We start from the raw sequence: 27,506 nt of genomic DNA on the forward strand, positions 1-27,506 counted from the left end.
GTCCATCAATCAGAGCACAATGCAACAAGGAACCTCTGCTATCAGATCAAGATTCCTTTGTGCATTTTTCATTAGTAACCTGTGGCAGTGGGGGAAAAGACACAAGGTGAAAAACTGTGGCAAACTATGCACACAGCAATTCTGAAATTAATTTCTGAAATCCTCCCAAATTAAACTGGACAGTCAGCGAGCAGGAATGGAACTGAGCCGAACCATGGAGCAGTATCAAAACAGAGCGACTATCTATCCATCCCTCTACAAGCTAGGCTTGCCTGGTGCTCCACAAAGAGTAAATGTTCTATCCAGGTGCAGCTCAGTATGAGTCAACTGTATAGACCAGATAGGCTCGTAAGTGGATTGACTATTGGGAATCCAGTATCAGACTTCATATTAAGGTATATTTTGCAGTATTTGAATAACAGGAAAAAGGGTGGGAGACATATGTCCCGTATCCAGAGATGAAGCTAAGTTGATATCAGGAGGACAGTGAAGAGGGCAGAACTTTTCCCAAGAAAATGGGATTGCCAAGAAGAAAGGACAAGTGAAGGATAAACTTCATTCAAACTGTAAGCAGGAGCTTAAATGGAAATATCCTTATAAAAATGAGGGGCCAGTTGAAGAAGATGAAAATATGAGTTAACCACTCCATTCCCTTTCCCAGGATTAGCTGTTCTGGTCTCTAAAAACCAGCCCAAGCAAGGATGTTTTTCAACCTTGTCACCAGGTTCTCCAGCTTTAGTGAGTCTTTGCAGGGAGGGCAGCTCATGTGCATCTGCATGTTTCACAGATTAGGCAAATAGACTCACTGAGGTGTGGCCTCTGATCCTTATTGACGCTTTAAACATTCATGCCTGCTTAATTTGAAACCAAATCATCTCATATTTTTGTGTTCTGTTTTGTTTTGTTTTTCATATGTTCACTTTGTTCCAGTTGGCCCATTCCGTAAGTATTCATTTCATCTCATAACACTGCTGCATGCTGGGAAAGCTAAGGGTTGGTTTCTATTGTTCAGTTTGGTGCATGTGACTCTTTTCTTCCCCTTTGGAAGCAACCATTGGAGCACGTTTTATTTTATATCAGAAGATATGTGAATGCCATGCATCATTTCTCCATCATCAAAACAAAACACCTGAGTTTGCTTGGTGAGATCTTGCAAAAACACAAGAGAATGTGGTAGATCAGGTACAATCCAAGACTGATTTCCTGAAATAGAGATAAGTGGCCTGACTGGTCCCCTTAATTCTATTGAATTCTGTAGTCGAAAGTAATTTGAATTTTATTTTTATAAAGGCTGCATAGAGTTGTAGTTGCCCGCCATTCCTCTCGCAAATTTCTGATTGTGTGCTCAAGAGTATAGCCAAGATTGAATCAGTCAAAAGCCCATGGAAATTTATTCCCTTTACCTGCATTCCTCATAGATCTTTGATCAATGGTAATAAAGCCCATGTAAGAGATTTTTTGCCTGCCACAGTTTGGAGCATGGGTTTTTCCTTTGTCTTTCTCTTCAGTGGTATCCCTGTCTCCCTTTTTGTGTAAAATATTTTTTTTTCTTTCACCGAAGTTTGAATTGTGTGTTCTGTCCTGTGATGCATATATATAGTGGCTGTTTTGGAGGCTGCATGGTCATGTTGGTTCACACATTAAGCAAAACCTTGGTTTAATTAAACTAACTATGGTTGGTGTGATTGACTCCATTAACTGGGCTGAGTTGAAGTCCACCCAGTCTGGATCCTGAATTCTGTATGATGTCCGAATGTAGACATCTGGTTTGATGCTAGTTTGTTCTCTAGTGAGGGCCTCCCAATACAGAGAGAACAGTCGTGTCAAGACGAGCTGTGATCTGATTCGTACGTAACAAGAGTTTTTAAGTTGGAGGAGAACAGATACTATCAAGAAAGAAATTGGTACCAATTTGGAGGAGTTGCCTGATTTCTATACATGGGGTGGGGAAGCCCACGTAAGAAATCTTGATGATTTTCCATGTTTAGTATTGCTAAAGTCAAATAGCCTTGAATCCAGTACATGCTGGTCTCCAAACCGGAATTTCCATTTGCTAAACTTTGCAGTGGAACCCAAAATTTATACTTGAATGAGATTTTAATTAGGGCCTAACTGTGTAATAGACTTTCCCCTGATTTTTCCCCCAGGCCTGGCTGACAGACAAGGTCTGAGAGTTCTGTGCTTGGAAATCAATTCTCAGGTGCACACTGCCTGCAGCAGATAAGGACTATCTCATGTAGGGGAAGGAGGCTTAACATCCCAGCATCATTTCCCTGACCAGACACTGCTGTAGGAAACTGCTGTCTCCCCAGTTCAGGAAACCTCAGTGCAGAACACGTGCAGCCCATCAGAACACATTAAGCTTCTCCAACAGGAGTCAGTTCAGTTCGGGAAAACAGCATGGGAGGAGGTTTAAGTCCCGTCTTCCCATGCATCATGGCCCTGATCCAAACTGAGCCCTGAGTGCCTGAGAATTGGGCTCCGAGCATGGAACTCTGGATGAACATGTGATCTCTGGGACTTGAGGAGGACTCAAAGAAAATATAACAAGTACAGTGATGGGCATGCAGAGGAGACTTGTGGGTGGGCATCTCATTTTCTCTTCCCCCACTGTTCCTTTTTTCATCTCCTTGAAAGGCTCCCATAGTCTCTCCCCTTTTCCTGCTTCTTTTTGTCTTTCCCACCCACTAGCCAAATTACATTTACCTTCCTGTCCTCAGCTTTCCCTCCCTCTGGCAGACTCTACATAGGAAAACTGGTGCCAGCTGCCAGGCTGGACCCTGTTGCATCTCAGGTTGGTCTATGTATCCCCTTCCCCACACTATTTCCTCTTTTCCTCCTTTTGGAAGCCACTGGTCCAGTTGCACGGTCGCAGCTTATGGGCCAGGCCTAGTTGTGTGGTGGGGCACCTACAAGAACTAGCAGGGGCACTTCTCTTTCTCCCACAGTAGTTCCTCTTTCTTCCTGTCCACCATCATCTCTTCACCTTTCCCTCTTCTCTCTCTCCTTCCCACCCACTAACCAATTTACCTTTTATGTGACCCCTATTTTCACTCACGTATTGTTTTTGTTTCATTTGCACACTGCCTCTGTCCTCCACAATAGGGACCAAAGCGGCTTACATCATTCTCTCCATTTTATCCTCACAGCAACTATGTGAGCTAACTGGCCCAAGGTCAGCTAAGGAACTTCCACAGCAGAGTAGTGATTTCCATCTGGGTCTCCCAAATCCTAGTCTAAAAGTAGATCCAAGTGGGCAGCCATGTTGGTCTGAAGCAGTTGAACAAAGCAGGAGTCAAGTGCACCTTTAAGACCAACCAAGTTTTATTCAGTAGATTTGCAGTAACATCAATTGGCAGGAGACTTTTATTACCTTTTATGGCTATCCAGACCAAATGGCCAAGCCACACTGTTTCACCATGTGATCAAAGCCAGTTTGCCCTCTTAATCAACAAACTGCATGTATTTCAGCCCACTATACCTGATCCCCTCGTCTGAAGAAGTGTGTTTTTAGCACATGAAAGCTAACGTTCTGAATAAAACTTGGTTGGTCTTAAAGGTGCAACTTGACTCCTGCTTTGTTCAACTAGTCTAAAAGTGTAACCAGTACACCACACTGGCTTTTATGGCATGGATGCTGTTGAACAGTAGCAAGTAGCCAGTCCTGGAGGAATCTTGTACGTCATGTGGGATCAAGTCATCTGTTGGTTGTTGCCAACCTTGGCCACAGTGAATCCTCAGTTAGGCAGAAGCAGCCTGGAAAGGGCGCTGCTCCCCCATCTCCAGTATGCACTACTTTTTACAAACAGAAAATGAGACTTGAATGCTGGCAATACTGTTGCAGTTGTCTATCAACCCTTACAACAACCCTCCCAGTTTGATCAGGGATCCTGGAGGGATCTTCTGGGCATGGAATAGGGGTCACTAGGGATGTGGAGGGGAGGTACTTATAAATTTCCTGCATTGTGCAGGGGGTTGGACTGGATGTCCTTTCCAACTCTATTATTGTAATGGTCCCTGAAAGAAGAAATGAATGCTTGAAGCTATAGGCACTGCTTCTATTAGAGGGGGTTACTGCTCCAAAGTATTTTTTCTTAAGCTTCCAGAATTTTCTGCAAGCCTGGGCCTATTTTAATTTGTAAATTGACTGCTTTTTCTGTTCACAGTTCTAGTCTCAAATTTAATATGCACACAATTTGGCCATGTTGAGAATTAGGTATATTAATGATTTAGACCCTTGATATTTTCTGTACTTAGATGGAAAAGTTTTTTTTTTGTGCATGTCAGCTTTCACATGGTGGCGTTGTATTTGCATTCAAATAAATGTTTGTCCTTTTTTTTTTAATTTCAAATAATTTTATTAATGAAAATTCTGAAAATGAACATATCATGGATAAGTATAAAAGTTACATACATTAATAAAAATAACCAATGTCCTTTAAGTCAAGTTGAGGGATCTTCCACAGGTCTGTAGTTGATACATCCTAAAAATCATGAAGGGGGAGCCACATTTTTGGGCATGACCATTTCATGTAATTGGAGGAGTCTTGGCAAACCTCTTTTCCCCATACAGGGCTTATCATCCAGCTAATAAATCACCTCTCCACAAAGGCGCCCTGCTCCTCTTGTAGTAGGGAAGATAAAAGCCCAAAGGTGAATGAGAGATGCTGGGTGATAGGAGAGGCCGGCTTCCCTGGTCCTTTTCTTTGCAAGCAGCCGGAGGACCTGCTTCAATTTCCTGCCTGGGATCTGCCATCATTTCTTATCTGAATGCTGGATTTGCGGGCAGCAGGAACTGTTTCCTCCTGAGGCACCCAAGGTCGTTCTAGCCCCTGTTTTATCATCGCCTTTGAAGTGGGGAAAGCACAGAGGGTGAGGCAGTGGAGGGGAGGGGGCATAATGAATTTCCTGAGTCACAATATCCTTTCCATCATCCAGACCTCTTTCCCCTTTGAAGTGGTGTGTGTGTGTGTGTGTGTGAGTGATCGGCAAAGGACTTTCCTGGCAGTCATTATCCAAAGAGCTGCATGGGGCTGGCCTCCCTCCCCATTTACGTTTTTATTTGATTACAGAGCAGGTGGCCCCACCAGGACAGCGGGCTGTTGCTCTGGAAGGTTGGAGGTGACTTGACTGACATCCAGGCCCATGCTAGAGTAAAGACCTCCCTGCAAAATCAGCCCAGGGCAGCTGATATCAGTGTTGCAGTAGCAGCAGAACAATCCTTCCTGGAACTGCCCACCTCCAACTCGTGTTGCTTAGCCACATGTTGTGGTCCTGGGAGACACAGCTGGACCATCAACAAATGAGATGTAACATGCAGAGCCAGAGGCTACTGATGCTTTCTGGTTTTAAGGCGATCAAGATGAAGGTTGTGTCCAAAGGCCATGCTCCCAGTGCTTAAATAACAAAAGTATACAGCAGTTATATCTTTTAATTAGGACCAACCAAATTGTCACAAGGGGACAGGAAGGAAAAAATGGTTCAAGCCATGATGTTAGAGCTTGAAATCTGCAATTAGGAATCTTCCTGAAAATAGAAAGCAGGAAGTACTGCTAACAATTGGAATATATGGTACTGGGTGCAAAATAGAGTCAAGAGATACCAGAAGAGTTTCCAACTCTGAGTTGGGCAATTCCTGGAGATCTATTTCAGGTGGGAGGGGGGGAACCTCAACAGAGTATAATGCCACAGAATCTACCTTCCAAAGCAGCCATTTTCTCCAAGGGAATTGGTCTCTGTAGTCCAGGGAACCAGTGGTAATTCTGAGAGGCCCCCAGTCCCTACTAGGAGGATTTCAACCATAACCAGAAAGCCAAAATATGGTTTGGATTAATAGTTGTCAGATCTCCCTGGCCACTGGCAGGGAATTGGGCGGGGTTGGGGGGTAGGGAAAGTTCTGGAGATTTGGGGATGAAGCTTGGGGAGGACAGAGACCTCAGTGGGGTACATTGTCACAGAATCCACCCTCCAAAGCCATTTTCTCCAGGGGAAGTGATTTCTGTAGTCTGGAGATGAGCAGTAATTCCAGGAGATCCCCAGGTCTCACCTGGAGGCTGGCATCCCTAAACTGAGGAAGAATTCTGGAGAACTCTATGTTCCATGTAACGCGTGGCCTGGTGTGAGCCCCTTGACCTAGTAAGGAACACACGAGAAGTCCTGTGAAGAGGAAAAACTGAAGAGGTTTATTAATAGACCTGGAAGAACAGGCCCTAAGAGACAAAACTCTCAGGAAACCAGGAGTTCTTCAAAGAATACAGGATTGACATAGGGTCTTATATCCTTTATGACATAAGCAAATTATACAAAACATAAATTATTGGATAAACAGGTGACAGAATCATTTGACCTAACAAAGTTCCCTTGGACAATCCCAATTTTGGGACAGTGCTCAAGAAATTACTAAATGTTTACATTAAGAAAGAACACATTCTTCTTGCTTGGTACCTCTTAATGACAATAAAACACTTCTTCACTGGAGATGCAAAATGGCTTGGCTCTATTTTGCACCCATCCCAAATTCTTAGGCCTATTATACATGCTATCAAAACATCCCGAAATACAAAGCACTATTATAGGTCTGTCTTTAAAATTGTATCAGAACTTAGCCTTTCAAATGGATATTTTGCTCTCTCTCAGCCCATGAGCTTGGCCTCCCTCTCAGAGCTGATTTAAGTCATGCCACAGCCCACAGACCTTGAGACCCAGTACTGACACTTCAACAGAGCTGTGTGGAGTTATCAGCAAGACAGGAATGCAAAGGTGCTCCAACCAGAGTTACTTTCTTTTTTGCAGCCGAGTCTAGCCATTCAGAAATAAGGCTTACACTGAACCAAGCTGAGAACAAATGTGAATAAATGTTCTGTGATACTTCTACTTCCAACCTTTAAATGTGATAAGATTAATATAATATCTATGAAAGCTAGTGCATTCCATGGCTATGTGACAGTCCCTCTAATCAAGAGTATGTTGCCCCTCTTTGGCTGCAATCTTCCCCACTGCCAAGGACCTAGAAGGCCCCAGATTGGTGAGGGGAGGGGGGTTCTACCCACTGATTCCTCCTCCTTTTCCTAGCTTCTACTCACCTGCTGCCTGAGCAGGGATACTGCTTTGACCTACTCAGGGCTGAGGCCCAGGAATCAAAGCGCTATAAGCTGAGTGTAGCATGTATGTTGGTCTGCTGAGAGCTGAAGGTGCAATGAGGCCTTAAATACTCTTACAGCCTCCCCCCCTCCAGGACCAGTCTGCCAGTTGTTAAAGGTGCCATGCCCAGTCACAGTGGCAAGTACAGCAAGAGGTCTGAGGTGGTCAGAGTTGAAAGGCTTGAGGGGTTGGTGAATGAGAGGTCTGTGGTTTAGCAGCAGGCTCCAGGGTGGAAGATTCAAAGTTCACGTCCAAATCAGAAGGCAGGGCTGAATCCCAGTGCTGATGCAGAGTCTTGCGCAGGGGTGTCGAACTCATTTGTTATCAGGGCCAGTTCTGACATAAATGAGACCTTGAGGGGCTGGGCCATGTCGGGTTGGGCCGAGCCATATCAGGCCGGTCCATGTGTGTACCTATTTAAGATTAGGTAGCAGAGATATAAATTTTATAAAGGACACAGACAACACAAATATTTTTTTTAAAACTTAAAACATGCTTTAAAAGTTAGCACTCATTTGTCTTAAGGATGCTTTCTTTGTATTTCTCCCATGGAATCCAGGGAACTGGGCAAAGGAAGCTCTGGCTCTTGCCTTCCTTCCCCAGGGGACTGGGGCGGGGAGTCTCAGCCAATGGAGAAAATAGCGGTTTTGCTCTGTAGCTCCTGAGCAATTGAGCAAACCTGTCAAAGCAAGCTGTGATGCAGAAAAGGAAGCAAGAGAGGGAAAAGGAAGCAGATGACAGTCAGTTGCTTGGGGGCTTGATAGGAGCTCTCTGGGGGCCTGATTTGGCCCCCAAATTGCATGTTTGACACCTCTGGTCTTGGGGCTCCTCCTGCTTACCAAAGGAAGCTCCAGGAAATATCTCAGCTGCCTTCTTCTGTAGTGAACTTCCCAGCTACCACCTCCTCTGAGTCTTTGGCTCCTTTCAACTGATGAGGAATCTGTACTCTGGTCCATCACATTCATCTTTCCTGGCCTCCTGCAGATCCTCCTTTAATAGGCCATCCTTCCAATCCTCTCCCAGGGCTGACTCCTCCCCTCCCCCCTTTCCTCCAACCAGGAACAGCCCTGCCTCAGCTGCAGCCATCTCCTGGGTTACTGTTGGGAGTTTGCCTGAAGCCATTAAAGAATGAACTGTTTGTTTATGCATGCTGATGTCTAAGCTAGTTTCAGTTTAGAGACCCAATAGCAAAGCCTAGCTGGCTGGAGCTAGGAGGCAAAATGCATAATGAGCTGGTACTGGGGTTCTCCAATTGGGTAATCAATACACTGGAGTTAGACTGGAGAGTAAGCATTTGGTTTCAGTTTGTTGCTCTTTGTTAAGTCTCTCTAGCCTTTCCACACACAAGGTTTAGAAGTCTCAAGGTAAACATGTAGGGTAGAGAGTAGTTAGGAAAGGAAAGGTCCCCTGTGCAAGCACCCATTGTTTCCGACTCTGGGGTGATGTTGCTTTCACAATGTTTTCACGGCAGACTTTTTATGGGGTGGTTTGCCATTGCCTTCCCCAGTCATCCACACTTTCCCCCTCAGCAAGCTGGGTACTCATTTTACTGACCTTGGAAGGATGGAAGGCTGAGTCAACCTCGAGCCGGCTACCTGAAAACCCAGCTTCCACCGGGGATCGAACTCAGGTCATGAGCAGAGCTTAGGACTGCAGTACTAATTCCTGTTTTGTTTTGTTATTTTCAACTCCCAGCAAAACCCTTCCTTATTAGTAAGTAAAGTTTCTGTTTTAAAGCTAATGCACACATCTCACTGTCTCTGCTACACCTGCGTACCTATAACAGTTGCTTTGTCCCCTGGGTGGGGCTTGATGATGTGAAGGCTCCATCTAGCTGCCAATGTCAGTTACTTTACCCCCAGAGCCCACAGCTCCATCCTGCCTGTTTTAAGTACATCCTGGCCAGGTTGACGTTGCTGCCCACCATGTGTGGCTGGCATGTGCAGTTGCTGGACAAGCTGGCACAGTGTTCTGAAACAAGTTGGTTGGTCACAAGCAGAAAGGTGTTGCCCTGTGGTTGTTTTTATAAAACTTCTAGTGGACTTATGTGGCTGCCTGTAGTCTTTGTTTGGGATAAATTGCTATACAGACACTTACGGAGATGCTTTGGAATAAACCTTGTGGCTTGGTGATTGAGTCACCCGCTATGCTCACACCAAGCATTCAGATGTCAGCACTCTAAAACCAAGGATGAATGGAGCTGCTAAAATCCCTGTCCCCTGATCTCCAGAAGGCTCTTAAAAATTCTTTGCTGAGTTCTAGGAAATGAATTACTTTTCTAGCCTCAGGGGTGAGGGTTCAGAAAGCCAGCCAATTTTGGGAGAATGTTACACATTTGGGACTTTTGCAAACAGCTGACATGCTATAGTGGTTGGACTGGGATGCTTCAGATGGTAATCTCTCATCCATAAAGTTTACGGGGTGATCTGGCACCAGCATTCACTCCTGTCAGCGTAGTCTTCCTCACAGAGTTGTTGTTGTGAGGCTAAAATGCCAAAGAAGGAGCATCATATGCTACGCTGAGCTTCCTTGAAGGAAAAAATGGAATGAAAGTCTAATAACAAAAGACATGTTTGGTTTTGTTTTTTTTAAATTTTTGTCTGAGATCCTAAGAATTAGGGCCTCAGCACAGAGACTGTGTGGAGTTGAGACCTAGTGCAAAACGGTGGTTAGGCCAGTGGATTAGGATCTGTGAGGCCAGTGTTCAGATACCCACTCTGCCATGAAAGCCAGCTGGGTGAGATTGGGCCAGTCACACATTCTTGCCCTAACCTATCTTACAGGGTTGTTGAACAAAGTTAAAGTCCAGTGGCACCTTTCAGACCAACAACAGTTAATTCAAGGTTTATTACTTTATTGCAAAATATTGCAAAATTAATTCATTGCAAAATAGTGACAGTGTTTTTAACGGATTGAGAGAATAGCAATCTTGGTTTCTGATTATCACCCATTTGGGTTCAGCTGGGAGGAAAAGATGCGGATGGATAGCCATGTTGGCCTGAAGAGTTAGAATAAAGTTTGAGTCCAGTGGCCCCTTTAAGACCAGTGAAGTTTTATTCAAGGTATGAGCTTTCGTGTGCGAGCACACTTCTTCAGATATAATGAAATTGAAGACTCCCCTCTTTGGATAAGGGAACATTCAAACTTTAGACTGTGAGAATCTATCATTTAGGGTACATCAGTCTCCAATTCTGACATATTTATAACCTTTTCTATCCCTCCCAGTTGAACCCAAACAGATGATAAGCTTGTTAATCTGTTTAAAACATCTTCATTATTTTGCATGCTACGGTAATTTACTTGTTGTTCAGTCGCTAATTTACTGCCCACCCTCTATATGTAGGACTGTTAATTCCATTCCACTGTCCATTGTGCTTGCACCCAAAAGATCACACCTTGAATAAAACTTCATTGATCTTAAAAGATGCCACTGTTCTCTAACTTTGTTCTCCTGCTTCAGACCAACATGGCTAACCACTTTGATCTACGTTACAGGGTTGTTGTGAGGATAAAATGGAGGAGAGGAGTATGATGTGAATTGCCTTGGGTGCTGTCATAAACAGGGGACCAGGGAGGGCCTCTACAGGCTGCCATTACTGTCTGGGGCAGGTACAGGTCTGTCTGGGAGGGCCCAGAGCACCCACCCAATCCATGTCTTCTCAGCAAGTACCTTTACCCATGACCAAAGGCACTTGAAGACCCAGGCAGTATAACAACAATAAGTTTATTGTAATTGCTCAAGAACAAGCGAGTTGTAACATTATTAGTGCAATAGTGAAAAAGGAAAAAGCAGTAAAGGTGGTAAAAATAAAAATAAAAGCCCTGATGCAACTGACTGTATGTTTCCTTCTTCTGATTCCAAACTAAGTCACCCCTCTTTGGTTGAAGGAACTCTCCCAGCTGCAGCCTCTCCCCAACTCAGCCTTTCCAGAGACAACCCTCTTCCCTCTCTAGTTAGGCCTTTTATTCCTTCCTCCCAGGTCCCACCCCTCTGTTCTCCACTGGGCAAATTTCCCCTCCAAAATTTCTGTCCACCCAATCAGAGTGACAGAAGGGATCCTGGGAGATGTTGGCCCACTAGTAACTTCAGGATAGGCTTCTCCAGGCCCTCTAGGACCTACCCAATCAGAGTGACATAAGGGATCCTGGGAGATGTTGGCCCACTAGTAACTTCAGGATAGGCTTCTCCAGGCCCTCTAGGACCTACCCAATCAGAGTGACAGAAGGGATCCTGGAAGATGTTGGCCCACTAGTAACTTCAGGATAGGCTTCTCCAGGCCCTCTAGGACAGCCTAGGACCAGGGCATGACAGGCCCACACTGGGGAGAAAGGTGAGGTGCAAGTGAAGTAAATAGATGAACAAATATAAAATATGTGCAGCATTCACTTGGAATGTTCAAGTGAACCTTTAAGTGCAGCTGCACCAAATATGTATCTGCAAACATATGGACCGTATTTAGTAGAAAGCAGGGCCAGCATGTGGGAGTAGGCAAGGAAGGTGGCCGCCTAGGGCACCACCTCACCGCTGGGGCAGGTGCCCCCTCCCCGCTCGCACTGACCCTGATACTATGGGGCACTCTTTCTTCGCTCTGATGGCTCAGAGTGAAGAAAGAATGCCACACCCCCTGCCCAGCAGCCCTCTCCCATTTTGGAGGGAGCTGAGCAGGGGCCATGGAGCGGGGGTGTTTCTTCACTCTGAGCAATAGGTCACGGGGTGGGGGGGCAATGCAGGGGGGGCAATGCAGAGCCAGTTTGGTGTAGTGGTTAAGTACGTGGAGAACCGGGTTTGATTCCCCACTCCTCCACCTGCACCTGCTGGAATGGCCTTGAGTTAGCCATAGCTCTGGCAGAGGTTGTCCTTGAAAGGGCAGCTGCTGTGAGAGCCCTCTTAGCTCCACCCACCTCACAGGGTGTCTGTTGTGGGGGGAGAAGATGTAGGAGATTGTAAGCCGCTCTGAGTCTCTGATTCAGAGAGAAGGGCGGGGTATAAATCTGCAGTCTTCTTCTTCTTCTTCTGCCCTGGGCAGCGTCGGGACTGGTAGAAAGAACTGCTTAGCTGCAGCTCCAGGTTCACTTGGTGGCAATCCTAGGTTTGCTTTTGCACATGAAATGTGCAGAAGGACACTGGAAGACAGCTGCAAGGCACACAGAGTGGCTCCTTCTTGTCCTCTCCCTTCCTGCTCCAGGAGGGAAGGGGAAGCAGGTAACAGAATAACAAGCAGCCCATGTTCATTCAGATTGTACAGATGCCCAGATGTGCCTCTCACAAATACATGGGTAACTTTCTCTTCACTTATGCACCTTCTCAAGGGTGAAAGAAGGGAATCAGCTGAATGGAATAATAAACAGCTTCACATTCCTGTTCCTTTTTTAACAGTTCAATGGGATGTATGACTTAAGGATGCAGTTAGTTTTGTCTCTTTTATTTCTTGGAAGTGGGTGAAGATGGTGCCCATCCAGGCTGCTGCAAGGATTGGCTTTGGTGAATGATGGGTCTGTTCATATTGGGAAGAAGGGCATGGTTTTTCTGGCATGCCAAGTTGGGAAGGTGATCTCTTTTTGACAGATGTGTCCTAATGTGAAAGTAGTACAGAACTGAGTAGGTAAAATGAGTAGAAAATAATTATGGCACAGGGTACAACTGCCCTGTGGAACTCTATGCCACTGGGGAGCAATTGGTGGTAGAACTATTGTTTTTTCAAACAGGCTAGACAAGTGTGGATACATCGAATATGATGTTCATAGGTGGACCTTTGGCAGAACCAGATCCACTCCCAATAAATATTTTGTGGCAACCGCCTTGGCTGTGCTGAAAGATGAGTGTTTTTCTGGATATCATAAAATTCATATTTGGCACAGCTGTTCTTAAATACCTGTTGTTGAAACCCCTCTGAGCATGCTAGTTCCAAGGACAGTAGAAAGGTTTCCTAACTAAGCCAGCCCAGAAGCTGAAATAGGAAGCAACCCACAGCTGTGGGACTCAGCTGTGATTCCAAATCGTGTCTGTGCAGATCCACCCCCCCCCCACCCTCCAATTTCTTGTGCTGATCAATAACAATTAAAGATAAGCAGGCTTTGCTTTTCATTGCATAGAAATTCTACTGGAGGAGATTTAGTTTCTGGGGAAAGAGCCGGTTAACAAGCTCTCCATGTGCAGGCAGCACCCCTTACCATTAGCATGCGGGTAACCTAGCAATCCATAACTTCATTAAAGTCCGGCTTGTAGTGATCAGCATCACAATGGTACACCTGAAGATCTTTTTTTATAGCGCCTGGTGCCCCATAAATACTTTACGGCTGTGCAAGAAAGATGTGCATTGTCTCTCCTTCCTCCTTTAGGTGGCGAGAAGGGGAGGGCTGAGAGGAGATAAGGCTGGGCGATTTGCATTTGTAAAACCCAATGTCATTTGTCTTGCATTGAGAGCAGAGAAAAGGTTCGAAAAGCAGCCAGAGGTGTTTGGGGAGGAATTTAAATCCGCAGCATAATTTATGGCCGGGTGGCTGATTTAAAGGACTTGTTCCTTCCCTTGTCTTCCTCTGCCTTGCGCTGTGCCTTTTTCCATTGCAAGATGATCTATTTTGCATGTATTTTATAGGCTGGCTTTTTTATTATTATTATTTTAAAACCAGAGCTGTCTGGAAGCATATAATATGTTTGGTTTCTTCCCCAATCTTATGGCTCACACGCACCCAAAGCTTCTTTTATCTCTTCCCTTGTAAATGCCTCTAGCTGTTATTGTTTAAAATCTTCTGGATATCACCCTTGGGAGTTTGTGGTGTGAAAGCAGGTGTTTCGGCTGTAAATGGGGCTGAACTGGATAGAAAGAGGTCAGAACTGGTGTACCCTGGTCCCTTGGAGCAAGGCCTTTCCCTGGCCCATTTCAAGAGGCCCAGTGGGTCTTTTAATCAAACTGGATTAAAATCAGTTTAATCAATCTGGATTAAAAGATGGTGAATCTCATGGGAATGCTTCTTTGCCTTCACGACACCATGGTTAGGACAGATTGGCTGAGATATTGAAAAGTGAGACCAGTACTATCTTCTCTCTGCCAAAATGTTCTTGGCAGTGGAACATGCAAGCTTTCATGTTACAGGAGTTATGTTCCTGGAGTTTATAGTGGACATCCACTCAACTAGTACACTCGTCTGCAAGAAGCCCCATGAATATACAAGCACACACACAGTGGGAGCACAAATATACAAGCATACACACAATGGGAACACTGCAGAAGACAGAATCTCAGTCATGCATAAAAATCCCACATTCATGCACTTGTATATAAGAAGTGTTCCCCTCCAGTGTTCTTCTGTACTCAAAAGTAGTTTCCACACGGAGCCCCAAAATGCACCCCCACCACAGCAGCAAGCAGGGTGGGACTGGTGTCTCCATGCACACTCCGACTGCACTTTGCTCACTGCATGAAAAAAAAGTAATTGTGGAAAGGCAATTAATGCATTCCAAATCTGAGTTTCCATGGAAACCTTTTGGAAGGCATGCCCCCACCATGTTCCCTTTTCTCTCCCACCATTGTTTCCTCACTCCCAACCCATGAGCTTCAGATATGCCACAAAAGATACTTCCTTCAGAGGGTCAAATCTGTCCATCTTTTGTTTTTCTTCTGCCTCTCTTCTCTCCTCTCAGTTCCTCCTCAGTTAGTGACCCGGCCTCGGGACCAGATCGTAGCACAAGGCCGCACGGTTACATTTCAGTGTGAGACCAAAGGAAACCCACCTCCAGCTGTCTTCTGGCAAAAGGAAGGTAGTCAGGTAGGTTCACCAGTTACCCTTCTGCTTCCTGTCTTGTGGGTGTGTTTGTGTGTGCTGAGCCAGACAATAATCAGTTCTTGAGGTAAACACTGCATAGTGCAGGAAGGGTGTGGTCGTGGCCTTGGATGACAGAGTGCCTGGTCGATGGAGTCCCTTTAGGCTGGCCTTGATGAACTTTACTGGTGCTCCTTCAGCAGTGAAAACCCATGGAAGGTTCCAGCAAAGTGATTATGGCCATTAATTGGCTGCTTTAGGAGAACAAAATAATTTGTTCTTGTGTGAGCTGTGGTTCAAAGCAGTGTTTGGGGTGGTGGAGGAGAGGAGCATCCGTCTAACTTTCTATGGGCCGCTTTCCATTTTCTTTGGCTTTAGAAGGCCATGAGTAACAGACCAAAGACATGAAGTGTTGTACCCCATCTTGAGCTTATTGGACAGAATCTAAATATGTATTGGGGGTGGGGGAGTAAAGATACAGGGCCAGGCATGCTGTGATAGCATATGTCACAAAAGAGGAAGGTTTTTATAGACTGCTTTTCTCTACCTTATAAGAGCCCCGTGGCGCAGAGTGTTGAAGCTGCAGTACTGCAGTCCTAAGCTCTGCTCACGACCTGAGTTCAATCCCCAGTGAATGCTGGGTTTTCAGGAAGCCGGCTCGAAGTTGACTCAGCCTTCCATCCTTCTGAGGTCAGTAAAATGAGTACCCATCTTGCTGGGGGGAAAGTGTAGATGACTGGGGAAGGCAATGGCAAACCACCCCGTAAAAAGTCTGCCATGAAAACGTTATGAAAGCAACGTCACCCCAGAGTCGGAAACAACTGGTGCTTGCAAAGGGGACCTTTCCTTTCTTTTCTCTACCCTAATGAATCTCAAGGCAGCTTACAATCACTGTCTTCCCTTCCCATCCCCTCAACTGGCACCTTGTGAGATAGGTGGGGCTGAGAGAGTTCTGAGAGAATAGTGACTGGCCCAAGGTCACCCGGCGGGCTCCATGTAGAGGAGTGGGGAATCAGACCCAGTTCTCCAGATTAGAGTCTGCCACTCTTAACCATGGCACCACACTGGCTCTCACAGCATGGAACTCTAATAAAGACAGAACCAGATATTATACCCACCATGGAAATGCCACTAAAACCAGCATTTCAATCATACATTCTCTGCCTCTCCCCATCCCGTCTTAATGATATTAAGTTATGCTGAACATGTGACATCCCATTGGGAGTTTTGCTGCCCCCTACAGTGACAGCCAATTAAATGGAATCTGGAAACTCACAACCAAATAATTGCAGACTGCTGCTTCTTAACATCTGCTTGAAAAATATGTAGCATTGTGTCTGAGACTCCTGCAGAAGGCTGAGTTTCAGGTCAGGCTTTCTCCCCACAGTGAAAAGACAGATTTGAAAGTGGCCTCCTGACGGTGCATATGCTGTGCACGTGAAAACCATAGAAGTATGGAGAATAATGAAGCTGCCATATACTGAGTCAGACAATTGGACCCTCAGTATTATCTGCTGTGGTGGGCAGTGGTTGTCTAGGAGGGTTTCAGGACAGGGTCTTTCACATCACCTATTGCCTGATCATTTTACCTGGAGATGCTGGGGTTTGAACCTGGGACCTTCTGCCTGAAAAGCCAATGTTCTCCCACTGAGACATGGCCCTTCCCAGTAAAATAATGGCTGCTGCATAAAGAGGGAAACATTCCAGGAAACAGCTGTTCTAGGAGCTGGAACTTGGATGGCACTGCAGGCCATATTGTAAATGCAGTATTGATTGCTTGTTTGTTGCTGTTTTATAGGTTGAGATGTTGTTTTAATCTATTTTACTGCTTTCAATCTCATGCCGTAAATTGCTTTGAAAGCTTTTTAAAGTTACAGTGGGGTATATAAAAGGTATTGCAAATAAATAACAAGTAAATATCCATGTCCAGCTGATCCCCCCTCTGAGCATGCAATGGATGGGAATTCAGGAATCCCATTTTTCTTTCCTTCCGTCAGATCCTGCTTTTCCCCAGCCAGCCCCCTCAAGCCATGGGGCGTTTTTCTGTCTCTCCAAGCGGCGAGATGACCATCGCAGATGTGCAGACCTCCGACTCAGGCTACTACATGTGCCAGGCCATTAGTGTGGCGGGAAGCATCCTGGCCAAAGCGCTCCTGGAGGTGGAAGATGGTAAGTTCTCAGCTGAGTGATTTTTCATGGTCATACCTGGAGCAGACGAGAGCAAAGGAAGGTTGACGTGGTAGCCCTGTCATGTTGATGAAATGCCAAGAAAAGGTCCTCTTTGGAAATTTATATCCAGATTTTTAAAATTAAAATACATACTCCCAAAGTTTCTCACAGAGCAGTTGGGTGGACTTAGGAGGGTTGAACTCTGTGTAGAATTGCACCGTCACTCTCCTTGTGATTTTACAATACTGCAGTCCCAAGATTCCGTTCCATTTCAGTCTCTGCAGTGGGGTAGTGGGAGTGATTTCTACCCTAAATGAGAAGGAAGGGTGTGTTTTGTTATTAGTTTGTGTTGCAGGGCTTTTTTTGTAGCAGGATCTCCTTTGCATATTATGCCACACACCCCTGATGTAGCCAATCCTCCTGGAGCTTACAGGGCTTTTAGTACAGGGCATACTGTAAGCTCCAGAAGCGAAGGTTCAACCAACTGGGTCAACCATTGTAGCTGGCTCCATCTCCTGCAGCAGCCATTTTATGGCACCCATTTTGTGACTGCTGTGTCAGAATTCCAACTGTACCCACAGGCTCAAAAGGTTGGGGACCTCTGAGCTAGGCAGAAGAGTGTTGAAAACCAGCATCTGTCAAAGGACACCAGGTTTCTAATGATCATCTGTGAGCTGCATCCAGGTTTGACAAACTAACTGCAGTTAGAATACACTTTTTTGTTATGTCTGAACCAGGCCTGTAGGGATTTGCAATCTGTATTGTTCCCACCTGGACAATAGGACCTGAGTAAACATGCTCATAAGAGCCCTGTGGTACAGAGTGGTAAAGCTGAAGTACTGCAGTCCTAAACTCTGCTCACGACCTGAGTTCGATCCCAGCGGAAGCTGGTTCAGGTAGCCGGCTCAGGTTGACTCAGCCTTCCATCCTTCCGAGGTCGGTAAAATGAGTACCCATCTTGCTGGGGGGAAAAACGTAGATGACTGGGGAAGGCAATGGTAAACCACCCCGTAAAAAGTCTTCCGTAAAAACGTTGTGAAAGCAACATCACCCCAGAGTCGGAAACAACTGGTGCTTGCACAGGGGACTACCTTTACCTTTACCTTTTTAAACATGCTCATCCCTACCATTGCCATCACCCTTGGGTCCCAATACTCCCTCTAAGCTGTGGAGTCTTGTGAGCAAAAAGTCTACTTCGTGAACTACTGACATTAAAGTTGTGAGCTGCTGCATAAATTAGTTTGCTCTGGGGCCATTTTTTCTTTGCTAAGATGAAAATGTGTGAGCTGAAGGCTAAACAACTGTGAGCTAGCTCACACTAACTCAGCTTAGAGGGAACACTGGTCTGAGCCTGGTCCATTTTGCTGCTTCTTCTGGTTTCTCTTCTGCAATGAGGTCAAGCGTTCTTTAACTCAGAAAGGCTGTACAGTGTCCTGATTCTGTTTGGGATCTAGTTCCTTTTTTGGTGCCCTTTACAAACTTCCACTGCTTCTTCCACTGTTTGCTTCCTTGCAAAGCCACAAAGAACTACAGGAATTTCCGTAAACTGAAGAATGGAGGCAGCTGTCCTTTAATTTTGTAGGCTCCTACTCATAGGGATTGCTTTAATGGGCTATTAGCTGGTGGAATTTGTTAATGTTCAGCCAAAACCAGAAAGGAATCTTTCTCGGGTGTTTTTTTTTCCTTCTTCTATAGCTTCCTGCTGCTAATTTCATTTTGTACTAGTTTCCTTGGCAATACGCAGAAGCCAGAAAAAGACATGAAAAGGGGCAAGTCTGGTTAAGAGAATCTTTCCTCTTTATTGCTGGAAGTAAAACTACTGGAAAGAAAGGAGAGAAAAAGAGTTGACAGTTGGACTTGTTCAAAACTGCTCCTCCCAACCCTTTCCCCACCACCTTCTCTTGCAAGCAAGCTGTGCGTTGTCAAAATAAATTATTCTTTAATGAACTGTTGTCAAGTTACAAGTCACATACAGGGAGGGCATTTTTTCCCTCTTGCCTGCACTGGTAAATCACACCTTGGAAATGGAACAAATGTACTTTCTGGCATGGTCCAAGCATTCTGTGCTGAGAGTTCCAATTCTATACAAAGTCTGTGCAGAACTGCACAAGTTTAAGGAGCCATTGCTTGTGCACCCTGTGCTTCCAGATTGACTTGAGCAGAGGTGACACTGCTGGTAATGGAAAGAGCAAAGATGTCATAGCCATGAACTTGGAACCCTTTGATCTGAAAGAGCAGTTGCGTCACCTTCAGCTGGTGGTCTCCTGCAGCGTGGACAATCGTAGCTGGAACGAAGATCCCCTCAAAGCATGCCTTCAAGCCACTAAGTCTTTATCACAGTAGTAATAATGCCTGATAACATTTTAAAGGGGGATTAGGTCATTTCTTGCAAAAGAAGGGGACATCCGTAGCCCTTAGGAACGATAATTGGAGTGTCTCTCGTAATGGTCTCTAATAAGTTAACCACAGAGGGGCTGGTTTTAATGGTAACGTTGGGTGCTCTCAAGATAATTTGGTGAGGGGACTTTTTAGTGTGTAAGAGTATGCTAGATCAGGACTGGCTGTCCCCAAATTAGTCATAAGGCAGTTCCAAGAGCAGAACCCTACACATGGATTGTTCATAATAAGCAGGACTTTTTTTGAGCAGGAACGCAGTTCCAGCTGGCTTGGTATCAGGGGTGTGGCCTAATATGCAAATGATTTCCTGCTGGGATTTTTCTACAAAAAAGCCCTGATAATAAGTAATAGCATTTATACATACAGACACACACACCCCTCCCCAGAAACTCTGTTCAAACAACAGTTGTGACTGTAGGGAAAGAGGGGAGGTCACACCTATGGCTTTTGCTGTTTATTGCTACATGTTCCGCTGCACAAAGCATGTTGGGACTTTGGACATGCAATCTGTGGCTTTTGCAGGATTCATCTGTTAAAAGGATCCTATGTACAAACAGCTGGTATTCTTAAGAACTGCTTCCCAGCTTCAACTGAGTGCATGGAGTTCAAGAGCAGGGCGTGTGGATGGGACCCCAGTCGTTAGCCCTGTGCATTCAGTGAATTCACAAACAAAGAAAACTAGCATCACTTTGAAAAGTCAAAATGGAATGCTAGAGTGGATGTCCAAATGTCCTTCTGGATGTGTCAGTACAAGCAGGGAATAGAATATTTTGTTCCCTTGCTGTTAAAAAAGACTGACGCCCTAGATCTGTCTGTCTGTAAGGGCAACTTGCCCAGCCTGGGTAGCCTATTGATCTGACCCAGTACCCACCATCTCTGTCCCTGCGCCAGGCAGACCTTGTTGAACCATTACCTTGTTGAACTAGTGACCTGGAAATGAAAGGCTTTGTACTCTCTTATATCCCTCCCCCCAGAGCTTTTCCCCAGAGAGCAATCCTCTACCCTCGACAGAGTCCCCCTTTTTTATGACAACACCTGATCCATTGGTGGCAGACAATTGGGAGAGATTAATAAGACAAAGAAGGTTGTAACCCTGAAATCCTCATTTAGCTGCTGCATCGCCAGCTGGGTTTCTACGGCAACAGAGAAGGAACACGATTCCAGAGTCCTCGGGCACAGCAAAGGAGACACCACCGCTCTTTTTGTTTGTCACACGTTGACACTTTTTGTGTTTGTATGCGTGTGACATGGGATCCTGCCAGGGCGTCGTTAACAAGAAGCCGGCTATGTTGGCAACTCCCTAATCGGCAAGAGGGAACTGAAGCACACCTTGTCTCTCACCTCAGCTCACAGGGCCATGACAGAAGGCAGCTGGGGCATGTCTGATTGGGTGGGTTGTGCTCACATGTCATCAAGTATGATGTCAAGCTCCGTTTGGCTGCTGTGTGGGAGATTTGGCGGGGCGGGAGGGGAGGAAATGCTGATGCTCTGTCTCCTGTGCAGGCAATGAGCGGTGGAGCTCTCATGCTGAAAGGTTGGCAGGTGGGACAGATGATCCCTGTCCGAAGTCGGCTCCTTTGCTTTGATTGATTTTCCTCCCCCCCCCCTCCTTCTTGCGTGCATTTTTGCTGCTGATTGTTACTGGGAAATTCAATTGTGTGTGAACTCTCAAGCGCCCTTTGTCCGTTTGCTGCTTCCCAGTCGATAGAGAGTAATTAGGGCCGTAAATAACGGGCACTGCTTGGGAGCTCCCCAAGTTGCTGGGCAGAGGTGAATCGTGGCCACCTTTGGGGGTTTGTTTTGGGGGATTAGAAGGGCTTCTCCTTCAGATACCTGGCATGTATCTAGCACCAGGTGCAGTTTTCTCTTTGCTGAGGAGGGCAGGGGTTCAAGTGAAACTTCATTTACATACTTTTTTGTTGTTGTTTAGTCTCACAGTCAAGTCCAACTCCTTGAGACCCTATAGACAAAGTCACGCCAGGCCCTCCTGTCTTCCACCATCCTCCAAAGTCTGCTCAAATTCGTGTTTGTTACATCAGTAGGGAGGGATAAAAAGGGTACAAGCAACAGGAAGTGATTGGATCTGGGGCAGGGCTTGGCACTTCTCAATATTGCCTTCCTTCTTCAGTTTGGGAGACAAGTAGAAAGGGACCACAGGTGATTAGTCAGGTTTCTGGGTTTTCTTTGTAAGGAAAAGTAGAGAATCTGTCACATTTGCAACAGCTTTGTATTCCGTACACTCCTGAGTGTAATGCTTGTTTTCACTACAAATGTAAGCAGTATGACCTCAAGTTCTTCCACTACTTGGATTTCAGCTTGAGCCAAAGAAGAGCTCCTTCATCACACTTTCTTGCTTAAGTGGTGCTACAGCTGTTAGTCTGGCAAAGGTGACAGTGTTGATAATACAGAGATAGAGGGATCTGCCTCTTTCTTCCCTTCACGGTAGGGAAGCAGGATGAGAATGTTCCTGCCCTAGTCACTAGACGGGTTCACCTTTGGAGGAAAAAACTACATTCCTCACCATCTGTAGGGCCTTGAATGATGTCACAGGCTGCTTTCCCCGTCTCCCTCCCTGCCACACCCCCTCCCCTGGAAGGGAAGGACACGGAGAGAGGAAAAGGATTGGCTCAGCAGCCACATCCAGTGGAAAGGAGGAGAGTTAAGGGCCAATGGGGAGGGACTGGCAGTGCTTCTTGGGGGTGGGCCCAGGGTTTTTGAATGATTTGAGAACTCAGGGGGAAAATATCAAAACCCCCTCCATTTATCCTCACAACAAGCCTGTGAGGTAGGTTAGGCTAAGAGAGAGGGTGTGACAGGCTCAAGGTCACGCAGTGGATTTCCATGACAGAGGGGGGGTTCAAACCTGGGTTTCACAGGTCCCCATCCAACATTTCAACCCCTGTACCAACTGCTGGGGGAGTTGGCTCATCACTAATAATGGTTGTTGTGCCCAAAGAGGGCAAGAGTAGATCTGATAGGCTTATGTTCCGGGGGGGGGGGGGCAGGGGGTAGATTTGGTTCTACTTTTGGAGAAACTTCCCAATAGACTACATTGACAACTGAGATCAGAGGGGTTTTTGCAGAAAAAGCTCAGCAGGGACTCATTTGCATATTAGGCCACACACCCTGATGTCAAGCGAGCTGGAACTGCGTTCCTGTGTGTTCTTGCTCAAAAAAAGCCCTGGCTGAGATGGTTTTTGAAGTAGGAGCTCTGTGTCACTGGAGGTCTACTGGCAGCGTCTGGTCAGCCATCTGTCCGGAATGCTGAAGCTTCGGATTTCCTGCCTGGAGGGGGGGAGAGTTGGACCAGATGGCCTAGAAGGCCCCTTTCCAGCTCTAGGTGATTAATTTTTGGCATTGCCATTTACAAGACCAAGGCGGCAGTCATCAGCAGAAGTACTAGAGAGTAAACCCCATTGAACTCAGTGTGGGATTTACTTCTGAGTATACATACTTGGGAGGACTGCAATGTTAGTTTCCAGTTACCAAGTTGCCTTTAAAAAGAAAGGGATGCTGAAATTCAAATATGATATAATAAGGTATGGTCTGCCTGTCAACTGATGGTAAAAAATTGCAATTGATTAATCATTTCCCTTTTAACGGGTTAATCAATGAAATAACTGTGCATGTTAGCAAAATTAAATACAGCGAGCTGTAGCTTACAATTCATTTTCAAAGGTGCCATACGTTTTGAGAATATTCCTTTGATTGCTTCTGTCCTAGAACCAAAATAGTTTTCTCAACAAGCATTCCCTTAATTCCCAGCCCCACTGATTATAATTTATCTCACCAATTAAGATTGGTTAATCAACTGAAGCTTTACTAGAGTTCACTCATAATCAACTTTATATCTTCAGCAGCATTAAAATATCTGTGCGATAAATAATCTGTCCGCACAAGGAGTATATAAGATTTACTTCTCTGCAAGCTTTTATGTAGACTCAGCCCTTCCTAAATATATCAGTTTACCAAAGAAACATATCCCAATCCCACACAATTCATCAATCGAACTGTTCCTCTGAAAAGGAAACCTAAAACCAGCAATAAAAAGGATTAAAGGAATGTAAAACCCAACACTGCATGAAACGCCACACCAGACAAGACTTGTACATGGAGAGTGAGGCTGGGACGGGAACTGAGGAATGAGCGTAACAAATTTATAAGAATGTCAAGAGCCCTGCTGAATCAGACCAAAGTCTGTCCCGCTCAAGTGCGGTAGCTGTATGACTCGATTGTAGCAAATCAGAAATCCAGTGGCAGCTTAAAGACTAGCATTTATTCCACTGGAACAAAGTTCAAGTTCAGTGGCACCTTTGTTAAAGTTAAAACTTAGTTGATCTTAAAAGGTGCCACTGGACCCCTTCTTCATTCTGCTGCTTCAGACCAATGCAGCTACCCACCTGAATTTATTGTAGTATTAGAACAACATAAGAGAAGCCATGTTGGATCAGGCCAATGGTCCATCCAATCGAACACATTCTGTCACACAGTAGCCAAAAAACCCAGGTGCCATCAGGAGGTCCACCGGTGGGGCCTGGTATGAGCTTTCATGAGGGAGTATGAGCTTTCATGAGTCAGCGCTCACTTCTTGAGATACCATGGGCAGGAAGAAAATCCTTCTCCTCATTTTTACAGAAAATTACAGAAACACAGGGGGAAAGATGGAAGCTCGACTGAAACAAAAGTTGTCATTGTTTAAGGTGCCATTGGTCTTTTATCTGTTCAGCAACCTGTTTGTTTCCCACTATAGTCAACCAGATGCATGTGAGATGACCACAGGCAAAGCATAGAGGCAAAAGCATCCCTACTGTTGCTCCTCAGTTCCTGGTATTCTGCTTCTGAGCTTGGTACACTGCATTGGAATATGTAGGCTCCATGTATTTATCATGGCTAAAACCCACTGATAAGACTGTCCTCTGTTAACTTCCTTTTCCAGACCTCAAACAGACCTGCAATGCTACTGTTGTTACCCCTTTGGGTTAAAGGTACAGGGACTCTGAATTGTTCCTGTGTGTTTGCTTCAAGTGTTGCAAGCACTGCAGTGCCACCAGGGTGTTTCTGGTTTAGGAAATGGTACAGAGGAAAGGGTTAAAACCACTCCAACAAAATTCAATATCAGCTTAAGTTTAGTATCTTTAAAGGCAAGTTTTGCAAAAACTATGTACACTTAAGAAGTTGGCATGGATATATGTAGGGTCTACTAGCACTTCTTGGAGATTTTGCTGCAGCAAAGAAGGTTCCTGCAGTTACTTTGGACCTGTCCTGTTACTCAACCTTTCTGGCAACAAATTCTGAATACTAGTTATGGGTTTGCCACAAGATCCTACAGCTATGTTGCTCTGTTATCTAAAATGATGTGCCTTAGCCAAAGGGAGAGAAGTAACAGTTAGTTCATTAACAACAGTACAACAATATATCACTTTCTGATGGAAGTCAGTAGAAGCAGCTCCTATAAATGATCAGATTTAAGTATTTGGGAAACAGCAGTTATGTCTAAATTAACATACAAATGGAGAAGTCTTGAGAATGCTAATGTAAAATCAGATAAATTATTGAGAAATGGCCTGTGATTGTAATGGCATTGAATGATAACCCTATATGTTCTTTAATGTGCTGTTATAACAATGAAATATTTATTTGTGCAATTTTGGGGGTACTTTTTTGTGTAAAAAAAGTTTGGTATAGTGGTTAAGTGTGCAGACTCTTATCTGGGAGAACCGGGTTTGATTCCCCACTCCTTCACTTGCAGCTGCTGGAATGGCCTTGGGTCAGCCATAGCTCTGGCAGATGTTGTCCTTGAAAGGGCAGCTGCTGTGAGAGCCCTCTCAGTCCCACCCACCTCACAGGGTGCCTGTTGTGTGGGAGGAAGATAAAGGAGATCGTGAGCCACTCTGAGATTCGGAGTGGGGGGCAGGATATAAATCCAGTTTGAACCAGTCTCCCTTATTCCAGCCTGATATTTTAAAAAAGGTGAGGGGAAGAACTGAGATTTCCAATCAGAGAAATCCCAGCCTCACTTCTGCTGCGGCCTTTAGTTTCAGCAGCGCATGTACATTATGTGCCTTCAGATCATTCTCTGGGCAAACTGAGGGAGCCATTCTGGAAAGAAAAAAAGAATTCTGTGTCTTCCTCTAGCAATTTCAAGGCCCCTACATTACTGCCTGTACATGGCGTATTGCAGAAATAATGCAAATCCATGGTTTAATTAAACTAAGGTTAGCATGATTACCCAAGCGCGTACTAACAGATACAGAGATCCTTCACCTGGGCAAAGGTACCAGCATTTGTTGAGGCAAACCAGGATTCAAGTGAGCAAGTACAAGCTGAATTCTGGTTTAACTATAGTTAAAATTAACCCTGGTTCTGCATTATGACTGAAATGAACCTGCATGTACGGTCATTTAGCTGGCCCAAGGAAGGGTGATGATATTTCACACTCGATTAATGGCTGTTTCTGTAAATGTCTCAAGACAGAAGTGCCTTTTTAATCCATCGTGCCTGCTCCTCCCATCCCCCATCCCCCACCTCCCATTTTCCTTTCCTCCGTCTGCCTGTGTTCCGGGGTTCGCCTCCATTCAATAGGGCAGTTATTTAGTGTCATTTCTCATAGTGTCACAGCAAGCCCCCTCCAGCGCATCTGATCAATGGCATTGATCTGCAATCAAACTGGCACCAATGTCAAGCATCCAGAGAAGCGTGAGTGCTAAGCTCTTCTCAGCCAGAGCTGGGGAACACGTGGCATATTGACTTCATTAATGCAGCTGCCGGTTTGTTCAGATGCATGGGATGACAGTCAACCAACAATGGGCTTGATTTACAGATTTGTATTTAATTCGATGCCGTGTCTCCGCTTTGTTGTAATGGAACATTTGGTCAGCTAGAACTTATAGTCCAGATGATAAAGGGGTGACTTTCTGTTAACAAGAGAGTGCAGCCAAAAGATGCTGCATTGCCTTACATAGGTGCTGCATATTATCGTATTGTGAATAACGGCCCTTTTCTAAGTTACAATCCCTTGCAAGTCTCTCAGCTAGGGGAACTGTGGGATTCAAACCCATCACCAAACAATAATGTTATACAGAAGTCCAGTGGCACTGTAAAGATTAACACATTCCCTGATCCAGTCTTTAAGCTATCACCAGGTTGCTATTCAGTTTTTGCTGCTGCAGACTAATAAGGTTTTTCCTCTGGAAATCTGGAGCTGTGGCTCAATGATATAACAGCAGCTTTGCATGCAGAAGGTCCTAGGTTCAATCCACACCATCTCCCTTTAAAAAGTAATACGTGATATGAAAGACTTCTGCCTGAGATGCTGGAGAGTAGCTGTCAGACAGAACAATATGGACCTTGGTCTGACTCCATATAAGACAGATTCATCTGTTCTTTTATCAATCCATAGTGTGTAACCTAAGCCACTGGGTCATATTATGAGGGGTGCTGGCACAACACTGTTATAGTACTGTGCCCAAGGAAACCCAAATGCAGGGCTTGTTTTTTTGTAGCAGGAACTCCTTTGCATATTAGGCCACACATCCCTGATGTAGCCAGTCCTCCTAGAGCTTACAGTAGGCCCTGTACTAAGAGTCCTGTAAGCTCTTGGAGGATTGGCTACATCAGGGGTATGTGGCCTAATATGCAAAGGAGCCCCTGCTACAAAAAAAGCCCTTCTCAAATGTGAATTGTGCTAGTTACACATGAAGCTGCCTTATCCCAAACCAGACCCTTGTTCCATCACAGTCAGTATTGTCTGCTCAGGCAGGGTCTCAAGCAAAGATCTTTCACATCACTACTCCCTTTTTTTTTTTAATCTGGGATTGACCCTGACTCTTTCTGCATGCCAAGCAGATGCTGTGCCAGTGAGCCACTGCCTTTCCAGCAGTTAAAGCATGCTTGTATTTATTTTATAATTTCTACCCTGTCCTTTGTACAAGGAGGACAGGGGTGGCATACATGGGCTCACCCCCTCCCCCATTTTATCTCCACTGCAACCCTACTGGGTAGATTAGGCTGAAAAAGATTGAATGTCCCAAGGTGTCCCA

At 45.2% G+C, this 27,506-nt stretch overlaps 1 protein-coding gene across 6 annotated transcripts in view; it reads left to right on the plus strand.

Annotated features, from left to right (window-relative positions):
- Positions 1 to 27,506, plus strand: part of ROBO3 (roundabout guidance receptor 3) — a 266,531-nt gene that overhangs the window by 177,276 nt on the left and 61,749 nt on the right. For 3 of the 6 annotated variants that reach the window (XM_060251800.1, XM_060251797.1, XM_060251799.1), the window contains exons 7-9: positions 931 to 942; positions 14,783 to 14,907; positions 16,899 to 17,070. In XM_060251800.1, the coding sequence (XP_060107783.1) occupies positions 931 to 942; positions 14,783 to 14,907; positions 16,899 to 17,070 (309 nt within the window). The remainder of the gene's footprint in view (positions 1 to 930; positions 943 to 14,782; positions 14,908 to 16,898; positions 17,071 to 27,506) is intronic. The other 3 variants (XM_060251802.1, XM_060251796.1, XM_060251801.1) reach the window with 1 other exon arrangement.

The sequence above is a fragment of the Heteronotia binoei genome, chromosome 12, assembly GCF_032191835.1.
Source record: "Heteronotia binoei isolate CCM8104 ecotype False Entrance Well chromosome 12, APGP_CSIRO_Hbin_v1, whole genome shotgun sequence".
Lineage (NCBI taxonomy): Eukaryota > Metazoa > Chordata > Lepidosauria > Squamata > Gekkonidae > Heteronotia > Heteronotia binoei.